The following is a 25,288-nucleotide window of genomic DNA, read 5'->3' as shown; positions in this document are numbered from 1 at the left end:
TGGTTTGGGGTTTGGGGTTACTGGTTTGTACTGGTTTGGGGTTTGGGGTTACTGGTTTGTACTGGGAGGGGTTTGGGGTCACTGGTTTGTACTGGGAGGGGTTTGGGGTCACTGGTTTGTACTGGTTTGTACTGGTTTGCGGTTTGGGGTTACTGGTTTGTACTGGTTTGGACTGGGACGGCCAGTCCCAGCCTCACACCCATATATGGTCACAGGGGGCGTGGTCTGACTCAGGCCCCGCCCCCTCAGACGCTGCAGGGCCGCCCCCTGGTGGGCGTGGCCGAGGAGCACTTCCGGGAGCAGGTGCTGGGAATCCTGGGAAGTGGGCGGGGCCTGGAGGCCTTCCTGCAGGTGAGACCAGTACGGACCAGTACAAACCAGTAACCCCCCAAACACCCCTGCCAGTACAAACCAGTACAAACCAGTAACCCCAAACCGCTCCCAGTACAAACCAGTAACCCCCCAAACCCCTCCCAGTACAAACCAGTAACCCCCCAAACCCCTCCCAGTACAAACCAGTAACCCCAGAGCCCATCCCAGTACAAACCAGTATCCCCAAACCCCCTCCCAGTACAAACCAGTAACCCCAGAGCCCATCCCAGTACAAACCAGTAACCCCAAACCCCTCCCAGTATAAACCAGTAACCCCAAAGCCCCTCCCAGTTTATCCCAGTCTCTCCCAGTCCCTCCCAGTATAAACCAGTATGGCCCAAATCCCCTCCCAGTCCATCCCAGTCCCTCCCAGTCCATCCCAGTCCCTCCCAGTTCCCTCCCAGTATAAACCAGTATGGCCCAAATCCCCACCCAGTCCCTCCCAGTTCATCCCAGTCCCTCCCAGTATAGCCAAAACCCTTCCCAGTTCAAACCAGTAACATCCCAGTTCCCTCCCAGTTTGATCCCAGTCCCTCCCAGTATAAACCAGTGACCCCAAATCCCCTCCCAGTTTATCCCAGTCCCTCCCAGTTTGATCCCAGTCCATCCCAGTTTGTTCCCAGTCCCTCCCAGTCCATTCCCAGTTTGTTCCCAGTCCCTCCCAGTTTATCCCAGTCCCTCCCAGTCCCTCCCAGTTTGTTCCCAGTTTGTTCCCAGTCCGTCCCAGTCCCTCCCAGTTTGTTTCCAGTCCCTCCCAGTTTGATCCCAGTCCCTCCCAGTTTGTTTCCAGTCCCTCCCAGTTTGTTCCCAGTATATCCCAGTTCCTCCCAGTCCCTCCCAGTGCATCCCAGTTTATCCCAGTTTGTTCCCAGTCCCTCCCAGTCCATCCCAGTTTGTTCCCAGTCCCTCCCAGTTTGTTCCCAGTCCGTCCCAGTCCATCCCAGTTTGTTCCCAGTCCATCCCAGTTTATCCCAGTCCCTCCCAGTCCCTCCCAGTCCATCCCAGTCCCTCCCAGTTTGATCCCAGTCCCTCCCAGTCCATCCCAGTCCATCCCAGTTTGTTCCCAGTCCATCCCAGTCCCTCCCAGTCCCTCCCAGTGCATCCCAGTTTATCCCAGTTTGTTCCCAGTCCCTCCCAGTCCATCCCAGTTTGTTCCCAGTCCCTCCCAGTCCCTCCCAGTTTATCCCAGTTTATCCCAGTGTGGCCCCCCAGGAGTACGGCGCGCGTTTCCGCCGCTCCCTCCGGAACCTCTTCCTGGAGTTTTTGTTCCGCCTGGAGAGCGCCCTGCCCCCGCCCGACCTGCCCCAGGTGAGCAAAAGGGGCGGGGCTTACGCTGGGACACGCCCACCCGCCGCGGAGCCACGCCCCTTTCAAAGGGGATGGCCACGCCCCCTTTGCCTTATATGGGAATGGGGGGGGGAAATGGATGGGGGTTAAATTGGAGTGGTTTGAGCCAAAATTTGGAGTATTTGACCCAAAATTTTGATCGATTCGACCTGAAGTTGGGCCAAAATTAAGAGAAATCACCCGCGATTAATGAAAATTACAAAAAAATTCGCACAAAATTAAGAAAAATCAACTGAAATTAATAAAAATCACACCGAAACCAACTGAAATTAAAAAAGTCGGCTACAGTAAAAATTTTTAGTAAAATATTATATGTACTGTTTTAATTAATTTCATTAATTTAATTGATGCTATGTAAATAATTAATTTAATTAATGCTATATAAATATAGTAAAATATTTTTAGTAAAAATCACCTACATTGAGAAAAATCTACCAAAATTAAGAAGCGTCGACGGTAATGAATAAAAATCACCCCAAAATCAACCAAAATTAGGAAAAAAACCCCATAGTTAATAAAAATCACGCAAAATAAGAAAAATCACCCAAAATTAAGAAAAATCAGCTAAAATTAATAAAAATTACACCAAAATCAACCAAAATTTAAAAAGCCGGCAATAATTAATAAAAATCGCCTAAACTGAGAAAAATCTACCAAAATTGAGAAACGCCAATAATAAATAAAAATAATGAATTGTAAATAAAATATTAAATAAATAAATAAATAATAAATAAAATAATAAATAAAAATCACCCCAAAATCAACCGAAATTAAGAAAAGCAAACCATAATTGATAAAAATCGCCCAAAATTAAGAAAAATTACCGATAATTAATAAAAATAAACCGAAATTAGGAAAAATGAACCGTAATAAATAAAAATCACCTAAAAATCAGCCGAAAATAGAAAACCCAAGCAAAATTAAGAAACATCAACGACAATTAATAAAAATCACCTAAATTCAGAAAAGTGAGACAGAATTAAAAAACATCACCCCTAATTAATAAAAATCACCCCAAATACAACCAAAATTAAGGAAAATTAACCATAGTTAAGAAAAACCACCTAAATTAAGAAAAATCTACCAAAAATATAAAAAATCCACCAAAATTAGGAAATATCAACCGTTATTAATGAGAATCACCCAGAAAATTGCCCAAAATTAATAAAAATCAAGCATAATTAATAAAAATCACGCAAAAAATCGCCAAAAATTAAGAAAAATCAGCCAAAATTAATAAACATCAACCATACTTAATAAAAATCAACCGTAATTACTAGAAACCACCTAAATTAAGGAAAATCGCCCAGAATTAAGAAAAACCATCAAAAATTAAGAAAAATCAACCATAATTAACAAAAGTCAGCCCAAAAAGCAGCTAAAATTAAGAAAAATGATGCAAAATTCCAGGAAAAAATAAAAATTCAACACAAATTCACCCAAAATTAATAAAAATCACCCAAAAATTACGAAAAGTTAAGAAAATTCACCCAGAATTAAGGAAAATCAACCGTAATGAAGAAACGTGAATCATAATTAATAAAAATCACCTAAATTTGACAAATCACTCAGATTGAAGAAAAATCAACCAAAATTAGGAAACATCAACCATAATTAATAAAAATCACCCTAAAATCAACCAAAAGCAAGAAAAATCCACCAGGATTAGGAAAAATGACACAAAATTCGACCAAAAAATAAAAAAGAAAATGACGCAAAATTCAACCAAAAAATAAAAAAGCAAATGACACAAAATTCACAAAAAATTCACCCAAAATGAACAAAAATCACTCAAAATCCACCCAAATTCCACCAAATACGCCCCAAACCCATCAAAATATTCAAAATTCTCCCAAATTTCCTCCAAATTTCCCCAAAATCGCAAAAATTTTGCCGAACTCCCCCACAAATTCAGCCAAACCCTCCTGTCCCCCTAAACCCCGCCCCTTTCACTAAAGCCACGCCCATTTTCCCTTATATGGCACAGCTGGAGCAGCTCTGTCGTAGCCACGCCCCTCCGGGCTCCAAGCCACGCCCCCTCCCTCGTTTGCAGCGTTATTTCGCCGAGGTTCGCCACGCCCACCCAGGTAGGCGGGGCTTAAATACGGCCTAAGGAGCGATATGCAAATTAGATCATTAAATTACCTTAAACTCCGCCCACAGTGCCTTCGCCGCGCCCACTTCCGGCTAAGAAAATCACGCCCCTGTAAGTAGCCACGCCCACAAGCTACATCTCCTAATTATTTGCTAATTAAGCTGGTAATTAATATTTATAACCTGAATAATTCAGGAGAAAGCTCCGCCCACGTCGCCGTAGGCTCCGCCCCCTCCGCTTCTCCCCTTACCGTGAGTGGGGCAAACCATTCTGACGGGGGGGGGGGGGAAGAGTGGTCTAAAACAGCCAATGGGGTTTTTCGGCACATTTTGGCAGCCAATCGCAGCGAGGCGCGACTAAGGAGGGTTAAGACGCCTGGCGTGACGTCATCGAGCGTTTCAGCAGTCAAATTTGGGGTTAAAAACGGCATTTATGGGGTTTCCCTTCTGTGAAGCAAAATAAGGCCGCCCTCGCAAGGCGGGCTGTAACGCCGTTGATTGGCAGTGCATTCAACCAATGAGGCGCGTTAAGAACCAGGAAATGCTCTCTGAACTACAAATGCCGCCATTTTTACTTTTGGCAAGAGGCGGGCAGAGAGCTCTGATTGGCTGGGAAACCGGAAGCGCTCCAGCCGCCATTTTAGGTGTTGGCACTGCGGGTTTAGCGGGCGGGGCTTCGCTTCCGCTTCCGCTCGGCGGCTCCGAAGGCGCCGCAGCAGCCACGATGCTCATCAAAGTCAAGGTTTTTTTTGGGGATAAAACCGCGAATTTCGGGCAAATTTTAACAATTCCCGCCTTCAGCGAAGGGGGAAGGGGTGGCACGGAGGGGATTTGGGGTGAAAATCGCGGATTTTGGGGCGGTTTTAAACGGGGCGGGGGGGGGGGAGCGTGAGGGGAGCGCGCGGTGCATTGTGGGAACATGGCGCCCCCTACAGACGCTGACGGGGAAGGAGATCGAGATCGACATCGAGCCCACGGACAAGGTGAGCTCCCAGTTCGGACCAGTATAAACCAGTGCGGACCAGTTCGGGGTGGGTAAGGAGCGGGTTAAGGGTGGGGGGAAGCGCCAGGGGGATCCCAGTTTGGTCCCAGTAAGGGGGAGGGGCGACCCAGTATGGCCCAGTTCATCCCAGTATGGCCCAGTTGCTTCCCAGTTCATCCCAGTATGGCCCAGTTCCTTTCCAGTCTGTCCCAGTTCATCCCGGTAACCCCAAATCTACTCCCAGTAACTCCCAGTATGGCCCAGTTGCTTCCCAGTTCATCCCAGTATGGCCCAGTTCCTTTCCAGTCTGTCCCAGTTCATCCCGGTAACCCCAAATCTACTCCCAGTAACTCCCAGTTTAGCTCAGTTCCTTCCCAGTCCCTCCCAGTTCATCCCAGTATGGCCCAGTTCCCTCCCAGTTCATCCCAGTAACCCCTAAATCTATTCCCAGTCTCTCCCAGTCCATCCCAGTATGGCCCAGTAAGGTCGCACTGCCCCCCAGTTCATGCCAGTTCATCCCAGTATGGTCCAAAGTTGTCCCAGTCCCCTCCCAGTCCCTCCCAGTTCATCCCAGTAACCCCAAACCCCCTCCCAGTTCAAACCAGTAACCCCAAACCCCCTCCCAGTTCCCTCCCAGTCCCTTCCAGTTCAAACCAGTGACCCCCCAGTGCAGAGCAGTATGGCCCAGTTCCCTCCCGGCGTCCCCAAACCCCATCCCAGTACGAACCAGTAGCCCCAAATCCCCTCCCAGTTCATCCCAGTCCCTCCCAGTATGGTTCAATCCCTTTCCCAGTTCCTCCCAGTATTCCCCAGTCCGTCCCAGTTCATCCCAGTCCCTCCCAGTTCCCTCCCAGTCCCTCCCGGTTCCCTCCCAGTTCATCCCAGTCCCTCCCAGTTCCCTCCCAGTTCCCTCCCAGTTCCTCCCAGTCCCTCCCAGTTCATCCCAGTCCCTCCCAGTTCATCCCAGTGCCTCCCAGTCCCTCCCCCTGCCATTACCCCTTTAACGCTGTCCCCACCCTCCATCGCCCTTTTAAAACCATAGACGAGTCCTCCAGGTCGGCCAGCGCACTCTTTAACCCCGCCCACTTCCGGCGGCGCTCCGCCACACTTCCCCATCTCTATGACCCAAGATGGCGGCGCCCATCTGTTTTAAACCTCCGGAGCCTCGAGATGTGCCCAAATTTACCCAAATTCGCCCTAAATGTCCCCAAAATGACGCCAGATGTGCTCGGGTGTCCCCCAGATGTGCCCAGATGTGTTTTTTTTTTTTGTGGCGCAGGTGGAGCGGATCAAAGAGCGCGTGGAGGAGAAGGAGGGGATCCCCCCTCAGCAGCAGCGGCTGATCTACAGCGGCAAGCAGATGTAGGCGGGGCTTAAGGGGGGCGTGGTTAAAACGGGGCGCGGCACAAAGGAAGGGGCGTGGCCATGGGGTAAAGGGGCGGGGTTTAAGTGTGGAGATTTGGGGTAAAAATTAAAAATTTCGGGTTAAAATGGGGAAATTTGGGCTGAAATGGCGGCAAACAGGGTTAAAATGGTTGGTGGGGGCGGGGCTTAAGTGGGCGTGGTTAAAATGGGAGGGGATTAGGGGGAGGGGCGTGGCCATGGGGGTAAAGGGGCCGGGTTTAAATGAGATTTGGGGTAAAAATGAGGAAATTTGGGTTAAATTGGGGAAATTAGGGCTAAAATGGCGGGAAAAATGGCGGATGGGGCGTGGCCTAAGGGGGTGGAGCTTAACGAGGAGGAATTGGGTGAAAATGGGAAAATTTGAGGTTAAATTTGGGTTAAAATGGGGAAATTTGGGTTAAAATGGCAGCAAATGGGAATAAAACGGTGGCTGGGGGCGGGGCCTAAGTAGCTGTGACTTCACAGGAGGGTGTGGCTCAGAGGGGGCGTGGCCAATGAAGCAAAGTGGGTGTGGCCTAATCGGGTGTGGCCTTTCTGACTCCTCCCCCAGGAACGATGAGAAGACGGCGGCCGACTACAAAATCCAGGGGGGCTCCGTCCTCCATCTTGTGTTGGCCCTGCGGGGGGGCGTGGCCAGGCTCTGAGTGGGCGTGGCCAGGCTCAGATCACATCCCCTATCCCTTTAAGCCACGCCCACTCGCATTACCCCCATCCCTGAGGTCATTTCCTGTTTATGAATCCGTTATTATTTAATAAAGGTTGGCTGATGACGTCAGCAGCGCGTTTGTGACGTCACAGGTGTGTCGGTGATGTCATTTCTTGCTTAAAATCCGTAGTGGTCCCCACTTTTAGCTGACATTGCCCTTTTAAGGCAGCATTGCCGTTTTAATGGCGTTGCCACTTTAAGGCTCTGCGGTCCCCACGGGTTGCATTACCCTTTTAAGACCTTTTTAAAACACCCCAATTTTCCCCACAATTTCAATTTTTCGCCCCAAAATGCCATTTCTTAACTTCAAACTCACCATTTCCACTCCAGAAATCACAATTTGGGCTTTTTTACTTCTCAAATCTTCATTTTTCATTTTAAAATCTGGGGTTTTACCCCCCAAATCCCCTTTTTTTGGCCATGCAATAAAGCAAAATCACTATTTCTGGACATCAACATTATGTTTCCAAAGCAAACATTTTAGCCCACATTTAACCATTTCAGCTCCAAAATCCCAATTTTTAGCCCCAAAATCTCAATTTTCCACTACAATCTCCTGAATTTTTAACCCTTTATTCTCATTTTTTTCCTCAAAATTTTAATTTCGACCCCAAAATCCCTATTTTTAACCCACAACATTTTTTCTTCCCTTTTTCTCCCCCAAATTCCACTTTCTGACCCCAAATTCCTGATTTTTATCCCCAAACCGCTCAATTTTTTCTCAAATCCGTCACTTTTAACCCCAAAATCGCGACTTTCCGCCATCGCCCCTTTAAGAGCGGTCCCCACCCGCCATCACCGCTTTAAAACCATAGACAAGTCCTCCAGACCGGCTAGAGCGGCGGCACTTCCGGCGGCGCTCCGCCCTGACTTCCGGTTTACTCACTGCTCTAAAATGGCCGCCCCCTCCTTTTCTAAAATGGCGGCGCCCGCATTGGAGCGGATCCTGTCGGATCTCCTGGAACCCGACAGCGCCGGGATCCGCCAGGTGCCTGGAATTTCCCCAAATTCGGGCAAATTTGTAGATTTTTGGTGTTTTTAGTGATTTTTGAGTTTTTTTTTCCAGGCCACGGAGCGGCTGCGGGAGGCGCTGGAGGAGCCGGAGGGGCCCGAAGGCCTCGCGGAGCTGCTGAGGGGGGCGGAGAGGCCGCAGGTCTGAGGGGGAAGAAAATTGGCGGGAAAATCTGGCATTTTTGGGATTTTTAAGAAAAAAAATTGGGTATTTTTTAGGGAATTTGGTGGTTTTGGGTAAAAATTGGGGGGTTTTGGGGGGAATTTTGGGATTTAGGCGGGAATTTCTGGACGTTTGGGGAGTCCTGCGATGATTCTGGGGAGAATTTGTGGAGATCCTGAGGGGATTTGGGTGAAAATTTTGGGATTTTGGGGAAAAAACTCGGAGAAATTTGGAATTTGGGGAGGATTTTTGCGTTTTAGGGATTTTTAGGGGGAAAATTTGGGGTTTTGTGGGGAATTTGGGGGTTTTCAGGTGAATTTGGGGGATCCTGAGGTGTTTTGGGAGGGGATTTTGGGATTTTTGGTGAAAATTGGGGGGAATTTGGGGGATTTCGCTGGGAATTTTCAGATTTTGGGGGAAATTTGTGAATCCTGAGGGGATTTGGGGTACAATTTGGGGAAAATGTTGCGATTTTGGAAATAAATGAAGGTTTGGGGTGTATCTAGGTGGATTTTGAGGTGAATTTTGGGATTTTTGGGTTTCCAAGGTGGATTTGGGGGAATTTTGGGGGGATTTTGGAGGATTTGGGGTTGAATTTGGGAATTTTGGGATGAAGTTGGCGGATTTTGGGGGGAGTTTTGAGATATTGGGGTGAATTTGGGGCTTCCTAGGTGAATTTTGGGGTGAATTTCGATCATTTTGGGGCGAATTTAGGGGTGAATTTGGGGTGAATTTGGGAATTTGGGGGTTCCCGGATGAAAGTGGTGGATTTTGGGAGGAATTTCGGGGTAAATTTGGGCCATTTTGGGGCTCCCAGATCCGACACTTGGCCGCTGTTCTGCTCCGGAAGCGCCTCAGGAAACTCCCTCAGGAGTTGATTGACAGGTGGGTGGGGCCTGGGCCCCATTGGGATCAACGGGAGGGGGCGTGGCTTGCAGAAAGTGGGGTGGAGCTTCAGCTCTATTAGAATCAATAGGAGGGGCGTGGCTAAGTTGCAATTGCAGTCAATGGGAGGGGCGTGGCTTTAGGAAAAATGGGGTGGAGCTTCCACGCCTATTAGAATAAATTGAAGGGGCGTGGCTTGTTAAAAATGGGCGGAGTTTAAGCCCCTATTAAAGTCAATGGGAGAAGGCGTGGCTTAGGTTCCATTAGAGTTAATGGGAGAGGCGTGGCTTAAATTCAGCCCTATTAAACTCCAATGGGAGGGGGCGTGGCTTAGGTTCAGTTAGAGTCAATTGGAGGGGCGTGGCTTAGGAAAAATGGGCGGAGTTTCAGCATTACTCAACTTAAAGGGAGAGGGCGTGGCTTAGGTGACTGGTGTAAATATGGGGCGTGGCTTAGGGAAAGAGGGTGGAGCTTCAGCAGTATTAAGCTCCAGTGGGAGGGGGCGTGGCTTAGGAGCAATTACAGTCAATGGGAGGGGCGTGGCTTATGGAAATGGGGCGGAGCTTCAGCCTCATTAGGATCGATGAGAGGGGCGTGGCTTAGATGCCATTGAAGGTAAAGGGGGCGTGGCTTGATTATAAATGGGCGGAGTTTTAGCCCTATTGAACTCAATAGGAGGGGGCGTGGCTAAGGAATAATTGAAGTCAATTGGAGGGGGCGTGGCTTGGTAAAATAAGGCGGAGCTTGAGTCCATTGAAATCAATAGGAGGGGGCGTGGCTTTGGTGGAAGTGGAGTTAATGAGGGGGCGTGGCTTGAGATTTATTAATTAGACATGGTTGCCTTAATTAAGGATATTAATTAGAGAGCGGGTGGGGCTTAAAAGGGGCGTGGTTTGCTTAATTAATGAGTGGGAGGAGCTTAATTTATAAACAGGAGGGGCTTAAAAGAAAGTTTGGCTCATGGTGGGCGTGGCCTGACCACAAATGGCGCTAAAGGGGGTGGGGCTTTACCATATATGGTAAAGTGGGCGTGTCTAACTCGGGCTCCGCCCCCTTCAGGCTCCCTCATGTCATCGTCGAGGCCTTGGATCGGGAGACAGAGTGAGTGGAAAATTCCGGAAAAATCCCAAAATTTCCCCAAATTTTCCCCAAAATTTTGGGAAATTTTGGGGCTGAATGAGGACAGGGAAAAAAAATTGGGGAAAAATTTTTAATTTTGGGGAAAAAAAGTGAATTTTTTGACTTAGAAACGGGAATTTTGGGGAGATTTTTGGGAATACCGGGAAAAATGGGAAATTTTAACAAAAAACGCGATATTTTTTAGGAGAAAATGGGAATTTAAGGGAAAAAGTTGGAAATTTTAATTGAAAACCTAAACTTTTCTGATGAAAAATGGAAATTTTGCCCAATTTTTTTTTTGACGCAAAAAAAATGTGAATTTATGATGTAAAAATTGAAATTTTGGTCCAAAATTTGGGGTTTTGGATAAAAAAGTGAATTTTTGGGTGGAAAATTGGGGATTTTTAGTGAAAATTGGGATATTTGGAGAAAAATTTAAAATTTGGAGGAAATGAGAGGTTTTTGACTGAACATTCTGGAATTTTGGGGGGAAAATTGCGAATTTTGGGTCTAAAAAGGGGAATTTTAGGAAAATATGGAAATTTTTGGGTGGGAATTCAAATTTTATGGGCAATTCATTGGGAATGTTGCAGAAAAATCGACAACTTTGGGAAAATGGGAGGTTTTCATTAAACATTTTTTAATTTTGGGGGGAACATTAAGAATTTTGAGACAAAAAAGGAAAATTTCGGGAAAATTTTGGGACTTTTTGGGTGAGAATCCGAATTTTTGAGAAAATAATTGGGAATTTTTGGGTTAAAAAAAGAAAATTTGGGGGAAAAATTTGAATTTTGGGGCTGAAAGTAAAAATTAATTTGCCAAAAAAATTAGAATTATTTGCTAAAAAACCCCAATTTTGCTTAAAAAAAATTCAATTTTTTTGTAAAAATTGGGTTTTTTTGCCGGATTTTGGGGATTTTTTTTTGGAATTTTGGGGATTTTGGGGTTTTTTTGTCTCAGTTCTTGCAGCAGAGGGGCCCTGGGGCATCTTGGGGCGAAGCTGCTGCTCCTGGGGGGCCCCAAATTTTGGGAACCGCTGGAAAAATGGATCCAGGAGGCGGCGAGGGACCCCCGGAAAATGGAGGTGAGAAACTGAAAAATCGGGGAAATATTTTAAAAATAAAATATCTTCAAATTTTATAGAAAAATTCCTAAAAAATCCTGGAAAAATTCCCCAAAAAAATCATTAAAAGCATTAAAAAAACTCAAAAAAATCATTTAAAATGCTTTAAAAATGTCAAAAATTAATTTAAAATTCCTTAAAAAAAAAGCTCCAAAAATGGTGAAAAATTTTTTCAAATTTTCCTAAAAATGATCATAAATTCCTCAGAAAAATCACCCAAAAATCCCTAAAAAATTGTCATAAAAATTCAAAATAAATCCACCCAAAATCGTAAAAAGAAATATTAAAAAAGAGGCAAAAATTTTAAAGGAATTTAAAAAAAAATTCACTAAAACCTGGCAAAAATATTCTGAAAAAGTCTTAAAATATCCCTAAAAAGTCTAAAAAAAATCTCCAAAAAATCCCATAAAATCCACAACAAAAAAATCAAATAAAAATCAGAAAAATCCCTGAAAAAATAAAAAGATAATTTCTTGAAAATTCCTCTGAAAAAACTTCAAAATAAACCCTGAAAAATCCAAAAAATCCTCTGAAAATCATAAAAAAAATCTCAAAAAATCCCTGAAAATATCCTTTAAAACTCCTCAAAATAAATCGCTGTAAACCCAAAAAATCAATTAAAAAATAAAAAAATCCACGAAAAATCCTGTAAAAAGCTCAAAAAAAAGAAAATTCCAAAATAAAATTTTTGAAAAATTTCCAAAAGATTCCAAAAATTCCAAAGAAAAAATTCCAAAAAAATCCACTCAAAAATCAAATAAAAATCTGAAAATTAAAGTAAATTCCCCAAGAAATTCCAAAAAATCCCAAAAAAATTTCTTCAAAATTTCTCCTAAAAAAACTTCATAATAAAACCCCAAAAATCAAAAAAATCCCCCTAAAAATTATAAAAAATCCTCTAAAAATTACTTTTAAAATCCCCGAAAAATCAAATAAAATTCAGAAAAATTAAAAAAAAAAAAAATTTAAAAATTCCCTTAAAAAATTCCTTAAAAGTCTTCACAATGAACCCCCAAATATTTAAAAAAATCCCTTGAAAATAATTTTTAAAAATTTTAGAAAAGGTAAATTTCCTATAAAATTTTCCATAAAATTCCCAAAAAAATAAAAAAATTCCCCAAAAAAGTACAAAAGATTCACCAAAAAAGTCCAAACAAATATTTAAATGATCCCCAAAAAAATCCACAAAAAAATCGAATGCAAACCAGAAAAGCTTACGAAAAATTAAAAAAAAATTCAAAAAAAAATTCTCTTAAAAAACCTTTGACAGGAACCCCCAAAAATAAAAAAATCCCCTAAAAATTAAAAAAAAAATCCCTTTAAAAATGTGCAAAAAATTCCAAAAATCCCCCAAAAATTATTTAAAAATCCCCTTAAAATTAAAAAAAAATTTGAATAAAAATCGCCAAAAAATCCCTTAAAAATTCCCACAAAAATTACAAAAAAAATCTCAAAAAATTCCCAAAAAATCCCAGAAAATAAAAAAAAACTCTCAAAAAATTAAAAAAAAAATCCAAAAAATAAAAAAAAAATTAAAAAAAATTCCTCAACAATCCCTTTATAAAAATCTTCAAAATAAACCCCCAAAACCACAAAAAATGCGCTAAAATTTAAAAAAAAATTAGTTAAAAATTTAATTTTTTTTCTTTCTTGCACAGGGAGTGCTGCGGGTGGTGGGCGTGGCCGTGGGCGTGGCCAACCCCGCTCTGGCCCCGCCCTCCTGCCCCTGCTCCAGGTGCTGGGAAACCCCAGAACCTCCAAAAGTCCTTAAAAATCCTTCCAAAAAATACCAAAAAAAATCACAAAAAGTTAAAAAAACATCCAAAAAATTCCATACAAAATGCTAAGAAAATCCAAAAAATAATACAAAAAAATTCTAAAAAAATCCAAAAAATTCCAAAAAAACCAAAAAAATTCAAAAAAAATCCCAAAAAATTTTTTAAAAAATTCAAAAAAATTCAAAAAAATTTCCAAAAATTAAAAAAAAATTTCCAAAAAATTAAAAAAAATCCCCCAAAAATTTCAAAAATCATCAAAAAAATTTAAAAAAAATCCAAAAAATTTGCACAAAAATCTCAAAAAATCACAAAATAAAAATAAAAAAAATTCCAAAAAAATTCAAAAAAATTAAAAAAAATTCAAAAAATTCCAAAAAAAATTCCAAAAAATTAAAAAAAAATCCCCCCAAAATTTCAAAAATAATCCAAAAATTTCCAAAAAAAATCCAAAAAATTTTAAAAAAATCCCAAAAAAATCCAAAAAAAATTCAAAAAAAAATCCCAAAAAACTAAAAAAAATTTCTCAACAATCCCTTTATAAAAACCTTCAAACCAAACCCCCAAAACCGCAAAAAAATCCCCTAAAAATCGTTTAAAAATCAATAAAAATTTCAATTTTTTTTTTGTCTTTTTCACAGGGAGCGCTGGGGGTGGTGGGCGTGGCCGTGGGCGTGGCCGGCCCCGCCCTTTCCAGCTCAGGCCCCGCCCCCCTGGTGCTGTCCCGGGGGGCTGGGAAACCCCAGAACCGCCAAAAATCCTTTAAAATCCTTCCAAAAAATTCAAAAAAAATTCCAAAAAATAATACAAAACAATTCTAAAAAATTCCAAACAAATTCCAAAAAAATTCCAAAAAATAATACCAAAAAATTCCAAAAAAATCCTCAAAAAATTTTAAAAATAATCCAAAAAATTAAAAAAAAAAAAAAATTTAAAAAAATCTCAAAAAATTTTAAAAAAAATCCAAAAAATTAAAAAAAAAACCCCAAAAAAATTCCAAAACAATTCCCAAAAATTAAAAAAAAAATCCCAAAAAATCACAAAATAAAAATCCAAAAAATTGAAAAAAATTCCAAAAAATTAAAAAAAAATCCAAAAAATTTCCCATACAATTTCCAAAAAAACTCCAAAAAAATTCCAAAAAAATTCCAAAAAATAATACAACAAAATTGTAAAAAAATTTCCAAAAAATCCCAAAAAATCCTTCTAAAAAACCTTCAAAATAAACCCCCAAAACCACAAAAAAAAATTCCTAAAAACCGTTTAAAAATGAATAAAAAATAGAAATTTTTTTTGTTTCTTGCACAGGGAGCGCTGCGGGTGGTGGGCGTGGCCGTGGGCGTGGCCGGCCCCGCCCTTTCCGGCTCAGGCCCCGCCCTCCTGGCGCTGTCCCGGGGGGTCCTCGGAGCCCGGGGTGACCCCGGAGCCGCCTGCGCCGCCCTCGGGGCCATGGGGGCGCTCGTGGCCCTCGTGGGACCCCGAAAAACGGTGAGAAAAACCCAAAATTCCTCCAAATTTCAAATTTTACACCAAAAAAAAAATTTCCAAAATTTAAAATTTTCAGCAGGAATTTTCTGGGTTTTTTCCACTCAGAATTTCGAGAATTTGCAAAAAATTTTCACTGAAAATTTGAGATTTTTCTGATTTTTTCGACTCCAAATTTGGAGAATTTGGGAAAAATTTTCACTGAAAATTTGAGATTTTTCTGATCTTTTCGGGTCAAAATTTTGAGAATTTCGGGAAAAATTTTCACACGAAATTTGAGATTTTTTTCATTTTTTTGGGTCAAAATTTGGAGAATTCGGGAAAAAGTCTTCAGCGAAAATTTGAGATTTTTCTGATCTTTTCGGGTCAAAATTTGGAGAATTTCGGAAAAATTCTCACTGAAAATTTGAGATTTTTCTGATTTTATTGGGTCAAAATTTCAAAAATTTGGGAAAAATTTTCACCGAAAATTTGAGATTTTTCTGATTTTTTCGGGTCAAAATTTTGAGAATTTCGGAAAAATTCTCACTGAAAATTTGAGATTTTTCTGATTCTTTTGGGTCAAAATTTCAAAAACTTGGGAAAAATTTTCACTGAAAATTTAAGATTTTTTAAATTTTTTCTGGTCAAAATTTTGAAAATTTTGGAAAAAATTTTCACTGAAAATTTGAGATTTTTCTGATTTTTTGGGGTCAAGATTTGGAGAATTACGGAAAAATTTTCACTGAAAATTTGAGATTTTTCTGATGGTTTCAACTCAAAATTTGGAGAATTTTTTTTCTACCCAAAATTTTGAAATTTTCAGGGTGAAATTTGAAGGTGTCGGGACAAAAATTGAGATTTTTTTTTTCAGCCCAAAATTCAAATTTTGATCAAAAATTTGGGGATTTGGACCCGAAATTCAGATTTTTTTCAACCCCAAATTTGGGCATTTTGAGCCAAAATTCAGATTTTTTTTTTTTTACTCAGAATTTCAGTTTTTTGGGGCAAAATTCAGAGCCCAAATTGAAAATTTTCAGGGTTAAATTTGGAGGTTTGGGGGCAAAAATTGAGATTTTTCAGGCAAAATTTTGGGTTTTCAGCCCAGAATTCAAATTTTGATTCAGAATTTGGGGATCTTGACCCAAAATTCAGATTTTTTACTCAGATTTTGAGGTTTTGAGCCAAAATTTGGGTTTTTTCCCCCAGAATTTGCTTCGCTCTCTGGTCCCCGAGGTCCTGGCGGCGCTGGAGGAGCTGCTGAGCGTGGATGAGGTAAAAATGGAAAATTTGGGGTAAATTTGGGTCAAAATTATTATTTTTGGCGAGTTGGAAGAAATTTGCGCTAAAATGGGAAAATTTGGGTGGAAATTTGCAAAAAAATTAGGAACAAATTGGGAATTTTAGGGGAAATTTGGGGTTAAAATGAGGAAATTTGAGGTGAATTTAAGGGGGGATTTGGGACAATGAAATGGGGAAATTTTGGAAATTTTAAGGGGAAAATTTTGGGGGGATTTGGGGGAAATTTGGGGTTAAAATGTGGAAATTTTGGGGAGGAAACTTTAGGCTGAAATGAGGAAAATTTGGGCTGAAATTGGGAATTTTGTGGCAAAACCGAAGTTGAAATTTGGGGCAATTTTGGAGGAATTTTGGGGAAAACTTTAAAGGCCAAATCTGCGAGAAGCGTGAGGGAAATTTGAGGCTGAAATTGAAAAATTCAGGGGGAATTTGGGGCTGAAAATGATGAAATTTGGGGCAATTTTTGGGGTGAATTTTGGGGATTTCCTCGCAGGAGCGCGGGGCCGACGCTCTGGAGGTTCTGGATGAATTCTTGGAAGCCAACCCTGAATCCTTGATGCCACACCTGAAGGCCGTGCTGGAGCTCTGCCTGCGGGTAAAGGCGAAATTTTCATTTTTCAGCCCAAAATTTGGGGGTTGTGAATGGAAAAAAATTGGGATTTTTAAGCCCAAAAAACTTTGGGACACCAGGACTGCCCCCATTAAAATCAATGGGGAATTTGGAACCCAAGTCTACCCCCATTCATTTCAATGGGAAATTTGGGACACCCGGTCTACCCCATTCATTGCAATGGGGAATTTGGGACACCAGGTCTACCCCCATTAATTTCAATGGGGAATTTGGGACACCAGGTCTACCCCCATTCATTTCAATGGGGAATTTGGGACACCAGGTCTACCCCCATTCATTTCAATGGGGAATTTGGGACACCAGGTCTACCCCCATTAAAATCAATGGAGAGTTTGGGACACCAGGTGCACCCCATTCATTTCAATGGGGAATTTGGGACACCAGGTCTACCCCATTAAAGTCAATGGGGAATTTGGGACACCAGGTCTACCCCATTAAAATCAATGGGGAATTTGGGACACCAGGTCTACCCCCATTCATTTCAATGGGGAATTTGGGACACCAGGTCTACCCCATTCATTGCAATGGGGAATTTGGGACACCAGGTCTACCCCCATTCATTTCAATGGGAAATTTGGGACACCAGGTCTACCCCCATTCATTGCAATGGGGAATTTGGGACACCAGGTCTACCCCCATTAATTTCAATGGTGAATTTGGGACACCAGGTCTACCCCCATTCATTTCAATGGGGAATTTGGGACACCAGGTCTACCCCCATTCATTGCAATGGGGAATTTGGGACACCAGGTCTACCCCCATTAATTTCAATGGTGAATTTGGGACACCAGGTCTACCCCCATTCATTTCAATGGGGAATTTGGGACACCAGGTCTACCCCCATTAAAATCAATGGAGAGTTTGGGACACCAGGTCTACCCCATTCATTTCAATGGGGAATTTGGGACACCAGGTCTACCCCATTCATTGCAATGGGGAATTTGGGACACCAGGTCTACCCCCATTAAAATCAGTGGGGAATTTGGGACACCACGTCTACCCCCATTGAAGTCAATGGGAATTGACAGACACCAGGTCTACCCCATTCATTTCAATGGGGAATTTGGGACACCAGGTCTACCCCCAGTAAAATCAATGGGGAATTTTGGACACCAGGTCTACCCCCATTAAAATCAATGGGTAATTTGGGACACCAGGTCTACCCCATTCATTTCAATGGGGAATTTGGGACACCAGGTCTGCCCCCATTAAAATCAATGGGGAATTTTGGACACCAGGTCTACCCCCATTCATTTCAATGGGGAATTTGGGACACCAAGTGTACCCCCATTAAAATCAATGGGGAATTTGGGACACCAGGTCTGCCCCCATTCAAACCAATGGGGATTTTGGACACCAGGTCTCCATTAAAACCAATGGGAAATTTGAGATACCAGGTCTACTTCATTAAAGTCAATGGGAATTCTGACAGCAGGTCTACGCCCATTGAAATCAATGGGGATTTATAGACACCAGGTCTACCCCATTAAAGTCAATGGGAATTGACAGACACCAGGTCTACCCCATTGAAGTCAATGGGGAATTTCGGACACCAGGTCTACCCCCATTAAAGTCAATGGGTAAATTCAGATGCCAGGTCTACCCCCATTGAAACCAATGGGGAATTTGGGACACCAGGTCTGCCCCCATTCATTTCAATGGGGAATTTGGGACACCAGGTCTACCCCCATTCATTTCAATGGGGAATTTGGGACACCAGGTCTACCCCCATTCATTTCAATGGGGAATTTGGGACACCAGGTCTACCCCCATTCATTTCAATGGGGAATTTGGGACACCAGGTCTACCCCCATTAAAATCAATGGGGAGTTTGGGACACCAGGTCTACGCCCATTAAAATCAATGGGGAATTTGGGACACCAGGTCTACCCCCATTAAAATCAATGGGGAATTTGGGACACCAGGTCTACCCCCATTCATTTCAATGGGGAATTTGGGACACCAGGTCTACCCCCATTCATTTCAATGGGGAATTTGGGACACCAGGTCTGCCCCATTGAAGTCAATGGGGATTGGCAGACACCAGGTCTATCCCATTAAAGTCAATGGGGAAATTCAGACACCAGGTCTACCCCATTAATGTCAATGGAGATTTAGGGACACCAGGTCTACCCCCATTGAAACCAATGGGGATTTACAGACGCCAGGTCTACCCCATTAAGTCAATGGGAATTGGCAGACACCAGGTCTACCCCATTAAAGTCAATGGGTAAATTCAGACACCAGGTCTACCCCCATTGAAACCAATGGGGATTTATAGACACCAGGTCTACCCCATTGAAGTCAATGGGAATACAAAGACACCAGGTCTACCCCATTAAAGTCAATGGGGATTTTGGACACCAGGTGTACCCCCATTAAAGTCAATGAGAATTGACAGACACCAGGTCTACCCCATTGAAACCAATGGGAATTGACAGACACCAGATCTACCCCCATTGAAACTAATGGGAATTTCAGACACCAGGTCTACCCCTATTAAAGTCAATGGGAATTTCAGACATCAGGTCTACCCCCATTGAAGTCAATGGCAACTGATAGACACCAGGTCTACCCCCATTGAAACCAATGGAGATTTTGGACACCAGGTCTACCCCATTAAAGTCAATGGGAATTGGCAGACACCAGGTCTACCCCATTAAAGTCAATGGAGATTTACAGACACCAGGTCTACCCCCATTGAAACCAATGGGGATTTTGGACACCAGGTCTCCATTAAAACCAATGGGAAATTTGAGATACCAGGTCTACCTCATTAAAGTCAATGGAAATTCTGACGCCAGGTCTACCCCCATTGAAACCAATGGGGATTTATATACACCAGGTCTACCCCATTGAAGTCAATGGAAATTCTGAGACACCAGGTCTACCCCATTGAAGTCAATGGGGAATTTCGGACACCAGGTCTACCCCCATTAAAGTCAATGGGTAAATTCAGATGCCAGGTCTACCCCCATTGAAACCAATGGGGATTTTGGGACACCAGGTCTACCCCCATTCATTTCAATGGGAATTGACAGACACCAGGTCTACCCCATTCATTTCAATGGGGAGTTTGGGACACCAGGTCTACCCCCATTGAAGTCAAATGAGAATTTGGGACACCAGGTCTACCCCATTCATTTCAATGGGGAATTTGGGACACCAGGTCTACCCCCATTCATTTCAATGGGGAATTTGGGACACCAGGTCTACCCCCATTCATTTCAATGGGGAATTTGGGACACCAGGTCTACCCCCATTCATTTCAATGGGGAATTCGGGACACCAGGACTGACCCTATTGAAACCAATGGGGATTTGCAGGCACCAGGTCTACCCCATTAAAGTCAATGGGAATTGGCAGACACCAGGTCTACCCCGTTGAAGTCAATGGGGATCTATAGACCCCAGGTCTACCCCATTAAAGTCAATGAAGAATTTGGGACACTGCGTTTACCCATTATATTCAATGGGGATTTATAGACACCAGGTCTACCCTCATTAAAGTCAATGGGAATTTCAGACACCAGGTCTACCCCCATTGAAACCAATGGGAATTCAGACACCAGGTCCGCCCCATTCATTCCAATGGGGATTTTTGGGCCGATTCCCCGAATTTTTGGGAAATTTTTGGGAATTTTTTGGCAATTCCTGAATTTTTTGTGCGTTTTCCCCCTCAGGTGGCCGGGGACGAGTGCAGGGGCGACGCCGTGAGGGTGCGGGCCTTGGCCACGCTGACGTTCCTGGCCCAGAAGAGACCCAGGGTGAGACCGGTTTGTACTGGTTTGTACTGGGAGGGGACTGGTTTGTACTGGTTTGTACTGGTCTGTACTGGGAGGGGATTTGGGGCACTTTGAGGGGATTTTGGGGCTCTAAAAGGGTCAAAAATGGGTGAAAATTGGCATTAAAAGCGATTTTTGTGTACTGGTTTATACTGGGAGGGAACTGGTTTGTACTGGTTTGTACTGGTTTGTACTGGTTTGTACTGGGAGGGGACTGGGACCAACTGGGAGGGGATTTGGGGCACTTTGAGGGGATTTTGGGAGTCTAAAGGGGTCAAAAATGGGGAAAAATTGGCATTAAAGGGGATTTTTTAAACTGGCTTATATTGGGAGGGAACTGGTTTGTACTAGTCCATACTGGTTTGGACTGGTTTGTACTGGTCTGTACTGGGATTGGGATGAACTGGGAGTGGATTTTGGGCTTTAAAATGGCAAAAAATGGGCAAAAAATGGGATTTTTTGGGGTTTTTTGTGGTTCTACTGGTCCATACTGGTTTGTACTGGTTTGTACTGGTTTGTAGTGGTCCATACTGGTCCATACTGGTCCATACTGGTTTGTACTGGGATTGGGATGAACTGGGAGTGGATTTTGGGCTTTAAAATGATGAAAAATGGGCAAAAAATGGTCAAAAAATGGGATTTTTTCGGGGTTTTTTCTGCTTATACTGGTCCGTACTGGTCCGTACTGGTCCGTACTGGTTTATACTGGTTTGTACTGGTCTGTACTGGGATTGGGATGAACTGGGATCTGATTTGGGCTTTAAAATGGCGGAAAATGTGTAAAAAAATGGTCAAAAAATGGGATTTTTTCGGGGTTTTTTCTGCTTTTACTAGTCCGTACTGGTCCATACTGGTTTGTACTGGTTTGTACTGGTTTGTACTGGGATTGGGATGAACTGGGCGGGTTTTGGGCCTTTAAAATGGTGAAAAATGGTCAAAAATGGCCAAGAAATGGTCAAAAAATGGGATTTTTTCGGGGTTTTTTCTGCCTTTACTGGTCCATACTGGTTTATACTGGTTTGTACTGGTTTATACTGGTTTGTACTGGTTTGTACTGGGATTGGGGTGAGCTGGGAGCGGATTTGGGGCTTTTAAATGGCGAAAAATGGACAAAAGATGGTCAAAAAATGGGATTTTTTCGGGGTTTTTTCTGCTTATACTGGTCCGTACTGGTTTATACTGGTCCGTACTGGTTTGTACTGGTTTGTACTGGTTTGTACTGGTCCGTACTGGTTTGTACTGGTTTGTACTGGTTTGTACTGGTCCATACTGGTTTGTACTGGTTTGTACTGGGATTGGGATGAACTGGGAGTGGATTTTGGGCTTTAAAATGGTGAAAAATGGGCCAAAAATGGGATTTTTTCGGGGTTTTTTCTGCCTGTACTGGCCTATACTGGTCTGTACTGGTCTGTACTGGTTTGTACTGGTTTGTACTGGGATTGGGATGAACTGGGAGCGGATTTTGGGCTCCAAAATGGTGAAAAATGGGCCAAAAATGGTCAAAAAATGGGATTTTTTCGGGGTTTTTTCTGCTTTTACTGGTCCGTACTGGTCCGTACTGGTTTGTACTGGTTCTTACTGGTCTGTACTGGTTTGTGTCTCCGCAGGCCCTGCTGAGGGGCTCTGTGCTGCCGCAGCTGCTCGGGGCTCTCCTGGTTCCCCTCTGTGCCCCCCTGAGCCCCCAAAGCCCCGAGCCCGAGGAGCGCTGGGGGGGGGAGGGGCGGCCCTGCCCCCGCCACGGCGCCGCCCAGGTGAGGAAATTCACCAAAATTCACCAAAATTCACCAAAATTCACCAAAATTCACCAAAATTCACCAAAATTCCTAAAATTCGGCAAAACCCCCAAAGCTCCGGCCGTTTCCGGGAGGTTTGGGGGTTTTGGTCCCGTTGGATTTGGATTTTTTCCGGAGTTTTTACGAATTTTTTACGTTTTTTTTTCCTGTTTTTTTCTGATTTTTTTCCTGAGTTTTTCCGATTGTTTTCTGATTTGTTTTTCCTGATGTTTGTCTAATTTTTTTTCCGATTTTTTCTGATTTTTTTTTTAATACTTTTCCCAACTCATTTGGATTTTTGGGGGATTTTTTGGGGGTTTTTTCCCGTCTTATTTGGATTTTTTGGGGATTTTTTCCCATTTTATTTGGATTTTTTCCTGATTCTTTTCCGATTTCTTTACGTGTTTTTGTAAACTTTTTTTCCAATTTTTTCCCTATTTTTTTCCCATTTTTTTTTTGAATTTTTTTAAAATTTTCCCTTTTTTTCCCCTCATTTTTTCTGTTATTTTTTTTTTCCCATTTTATTTGCATTTTTCCCTTTTTTTCTGATTTTTTTCCTGATTTTTTTCCCGTTTTTTTCAATTTTTTCTCTTCTATTCTAATTTTTTTCCAATTTTTTCTATTTTTTTTCTGTTTTTAAATTTTTTTTTTCCATTTTATTTCCATTTTTTTGGAAATTTTTTTTTCCGGATTTTTTTCCGGGTTTCTTCCACAATTTTTCCCATTTTCTTTTGATTTTTTTCCTAATTTTTTCTGATTTTTTCCCAATTTTTTTCCCAATTTATTTGACATTTTTCCCCATTTTTCCCTCCTTTTTTTGGAAATTTTACCAATTTTTTCCCAATTTATTTTGATTTTTTTTACCATTTTCCCCTCTTTTTATTTGCCTATTTCCCCAGTTTTTTTCCCCATTTTATTCGGATTTTTTCCCATTTTCTTGGGAATTTTCCCCAATTTTTTCCCTTTTTAATTGGATTTTTTGCCAATTTTTTCCCTCATTTTATTTGAATTTTTTCCCTTTTTTATTGGCATTTTTTCCCATTTTTCCCTCATTTTATTCGGATTTTTTTCCTCATTTTATTAGGAAATTTTCCCAATTTTTTCCTCATTTTATTCGGATTTTTTTCATTTTTTATTGGCAAATTTTCCCAATTTTTTCCTCATTTTATTCAGATTTTTTCCAATTTTTTCCCTTTTTATTTGGATTTTTTCCTATTTTTTTAGGAATTTTTCCAAATTTTTTCCTCATTTTATTTGGATTTTTTCCCAAATTTTTCTTCATTTTATTCGGATTTTTTCCCTCTTTTATTGGGAATTTTTCCCAATTTTTTCCTCATTTTATTCCTTTTTTTCCCCCTATTTTCTTGACAATTTTTGCCAATTTTTTCCTCATTTTATTTGGATTTTTTTCCCATTTTGTTTGCAAAATAAATAATTTTTAAATAATTAAAATTTTAAATAAACAAATTTAAATAATTTTTTAAACAAATAAAATTTTAAATAAAGAAATAAATTTAAATAAATAAATTTTAAATAAATAAAATTTATTTTAAATAAATAAAACAAATTTTTCTCAATTTTTCTCTCATTTTATTTGGATTTTTTCCCTATTTTCTTGGGAATTTTCCCCAATTTTTTCCCATTTTATTTGGATTTTTTTTCTCTTTTCTTGGCAATTTTTCCCAATTTTTTCCCTTTTTATTTGGATTTTTTTCCAATTTTTTTCCTCATTTTATTTGAATTTTTTTCCTTTTTTATTAGGAATTTTTCCCAATTTTTTCCTCATTTTATTTGGATTTTTTCCCAATTTTTTCTTCATTTTATTTGGATTTTTTTCCTCTTTTCTTGGCAATTTTTCCCAATTTTTTCCCTTTTTATTTGCATTTTTTTCCTTTTTTTTTGGGGAATTTTTCCCAATTTTTTCCTCATTTTATTCGTATTTTTTTCCCCTCTTTTATTGTCAATTTTCCCAATTTTTTTCTCAAATTTTCCCCTTATTTTATTCATTTCTTTTCCCTATTTTATTTGAATTTTTTCCCTAATTTTTGTGGATTTTTCCCAATTTTCCCTCATTTTATTCAGATTTTTTCCCACCTAAATCCCCCCAAAAAATTCAAATTTTTCACCAAAACTCTCCCAAAAAATTCAAATTTCTCACCAAACCCCCCCAAATTTTCCCCCAAACTCCCTCATTTTTCACCCGAATTTCCCCAATTTTTTTCCCTTTTTTGTTTTATTTTAATTTTCTCCAAAATTTAACCAAAAATTCAAAATTTTGAAAGAATTTCCCCCAAATTTTCTCCCCTCAGGTTCTGGACGCTCTGGCCCAGGGGCTGCCCCCCGAGAAGCTGCTCAAGGAATTGGTGAGTTTTGATAAAAAAAATGAAAATTTTTAAAAAATTTTGTAAAAATTTTGTAAAAAATTAAAATTTTTAGGTTTTTTATGATTTTTTAGCATTTTTTGGGGAGTTTTTTGGAGTTTTTTGGGGGTTTTTTGATGAATTTTGGGGATTTTTTCTGATTTTTCAGGACCATTTTGGGCTGAAATTTTAAAAATCCTGAGGGAAATTTTCAGGAAAATTTGAAATATTTTGGTAAAATTTCTAAATTTTCAGCAAAATGCAAAAAAAATTTGAAAGAAATTTTTAATTTTGGGAATTTTTTGCGGTTTTTTTGGGGTTTTTTTGATGAATTTTGGGATTTTTTCTGATTTTTCAGGGCCTTTTTAAGCTGAAATTTGAGAGATCCTGAGGGGAATTTTGAGAGAAATTTACCAAAATTTTGGTTAAAAATTGGAAATTTTGGTAAATTTATTATTTAATGAAAGTTTTAGTGAATTTTTAGAAATTTTCTGGGAATTTTTTGAGGTTTTTTAAAGATTTTTGGGTTTTTTTCTGATTTTTCAGGACCATTTTCGGCTGAAATTTGGGAAATTTTCAGGAAAATTTGAAGATTTGGGTATAATTTAAAAATTTTTAGGAAAATGTCAAAAAATTTCCAGAAATTTTAAATTTTAGGGATTTTTAATTAAATTTCTACGTGTTTTTTTGATGAATTTTGGGATTTTTTCTGATTTTTCAGGGCCCTTTTAAGCTGAAATTTGAGAGATCCTGAGGGGAATTTTAAAATAAATTTGGAAATTTTTGGTTAAAATTTGGAAATTTTGGTAAATTTATTATTTAATGAAAGTTTTGGGGAATTTTTAGTGAATTTTTAGAATTTTTCTGGGAATTTTTTGAGGTTTTTTTAAAGATTTTTGGGATTTTTTCTGATTTTTCAGGACCATTTTCAGCTGAAATTTTCAAAATCCTGAGGGAAATTTTCAGGAAAATTTGAAATATTTTGGTAAAATTTCTA

At 40.8% G+C, this 25,288-nt stretch overlaps 2 protein-coding genes across 2 annotated transcripts in view; both read left to right on the top strand.

Annotated features, from left to right (window-relative positions):
* The first annotated feature begins 4,507 nt into the window (after positions 1–4,507).
* Positions 4,508–6,994, top strand: NEDD8 (NEDD8 ubiquitin like modifier). The gene is made up of 4 exons (XM_058823215.1): positions 4,508–4,555; positions 4,749–4,796; positions 6,075–6,157; positions 6,750–6,994. The coding sequence occupies exons 1-4, from the start codon at positions 4,538–4,540 to the stop codon at positions 6,841–6,843; spliced, it is 243 nt and encodes an 80-aa protein (XP_058679198.1). The 5' UTR covers positions 4,508–4,537; the 3' UTR covers positions 6,844–6,994.
* Positions 6,995–7,824: 830 nt separating this feature from the next.
* The window catches only part of IPO4 (importin 4), a 36,532-nt gene continuing 19,068 nt past the window's right edge, over positions 7,825–25,288 (top strand). Inside the window, exons 1-11 of the mRNA XM_058823201.1 lie at positions 7,825–7,893; positions 7,972–8,058; positions 8,897–8,964; positions 10,024–10,065; positions 11,044–11,167; positions 14,290–14,469; positions 15,655–15,720; positions 16,238–16,339; positions 20,058–20,141; positions 21,767–21,910; positions 24,241–24,294. Coding sequence (XP_058679184.1) covers positions 7,825–7,893; positions 7,972–8,058; positions 8,897–8,964; positions 10,024–10,065; positions 11,044–11,167; positions 14,290–14,469; positions 15,655–15,720; positions 16,238–16,339; positions 20,058–20,141; positions 21,767–21,910; positions 24,241–24,294 — 1,020 coding nt within the window. The remainder of the gene's footprint in view (positions 7,894–7,971; positions 8,059–8,896; positions 8,965–10,023; positions 10,066–11,043; positions 11,168–14,289; positions 14,470–15,654; positions 15,721–16,237; positions 16,340–20,057; positions 20,142–21,766; positions 21,911–24,240; positions 24,295–25,288) is intronic.

The sequence above is a fragment of the Ammospiza caudacuta genome, chromosome 39 (genome assembly GCF_027887145.1).
Source record: "Ammospiza caudacuta isolate bAmmCau1 chromosome 39, bAmmCau1.pri, whole genome shotgun sequence".
NCBI lineage: Eukaryota > Metazoa > Chordata > Aves > Passeriformes > Passerellidae > Ammospiza > Ammospiza caudacuta.
The sequence above is the reverse complement of the archived record's forward strand: the minus strand, read 5'-3'. Positions and strand labels throughout refer to the sequence as shown.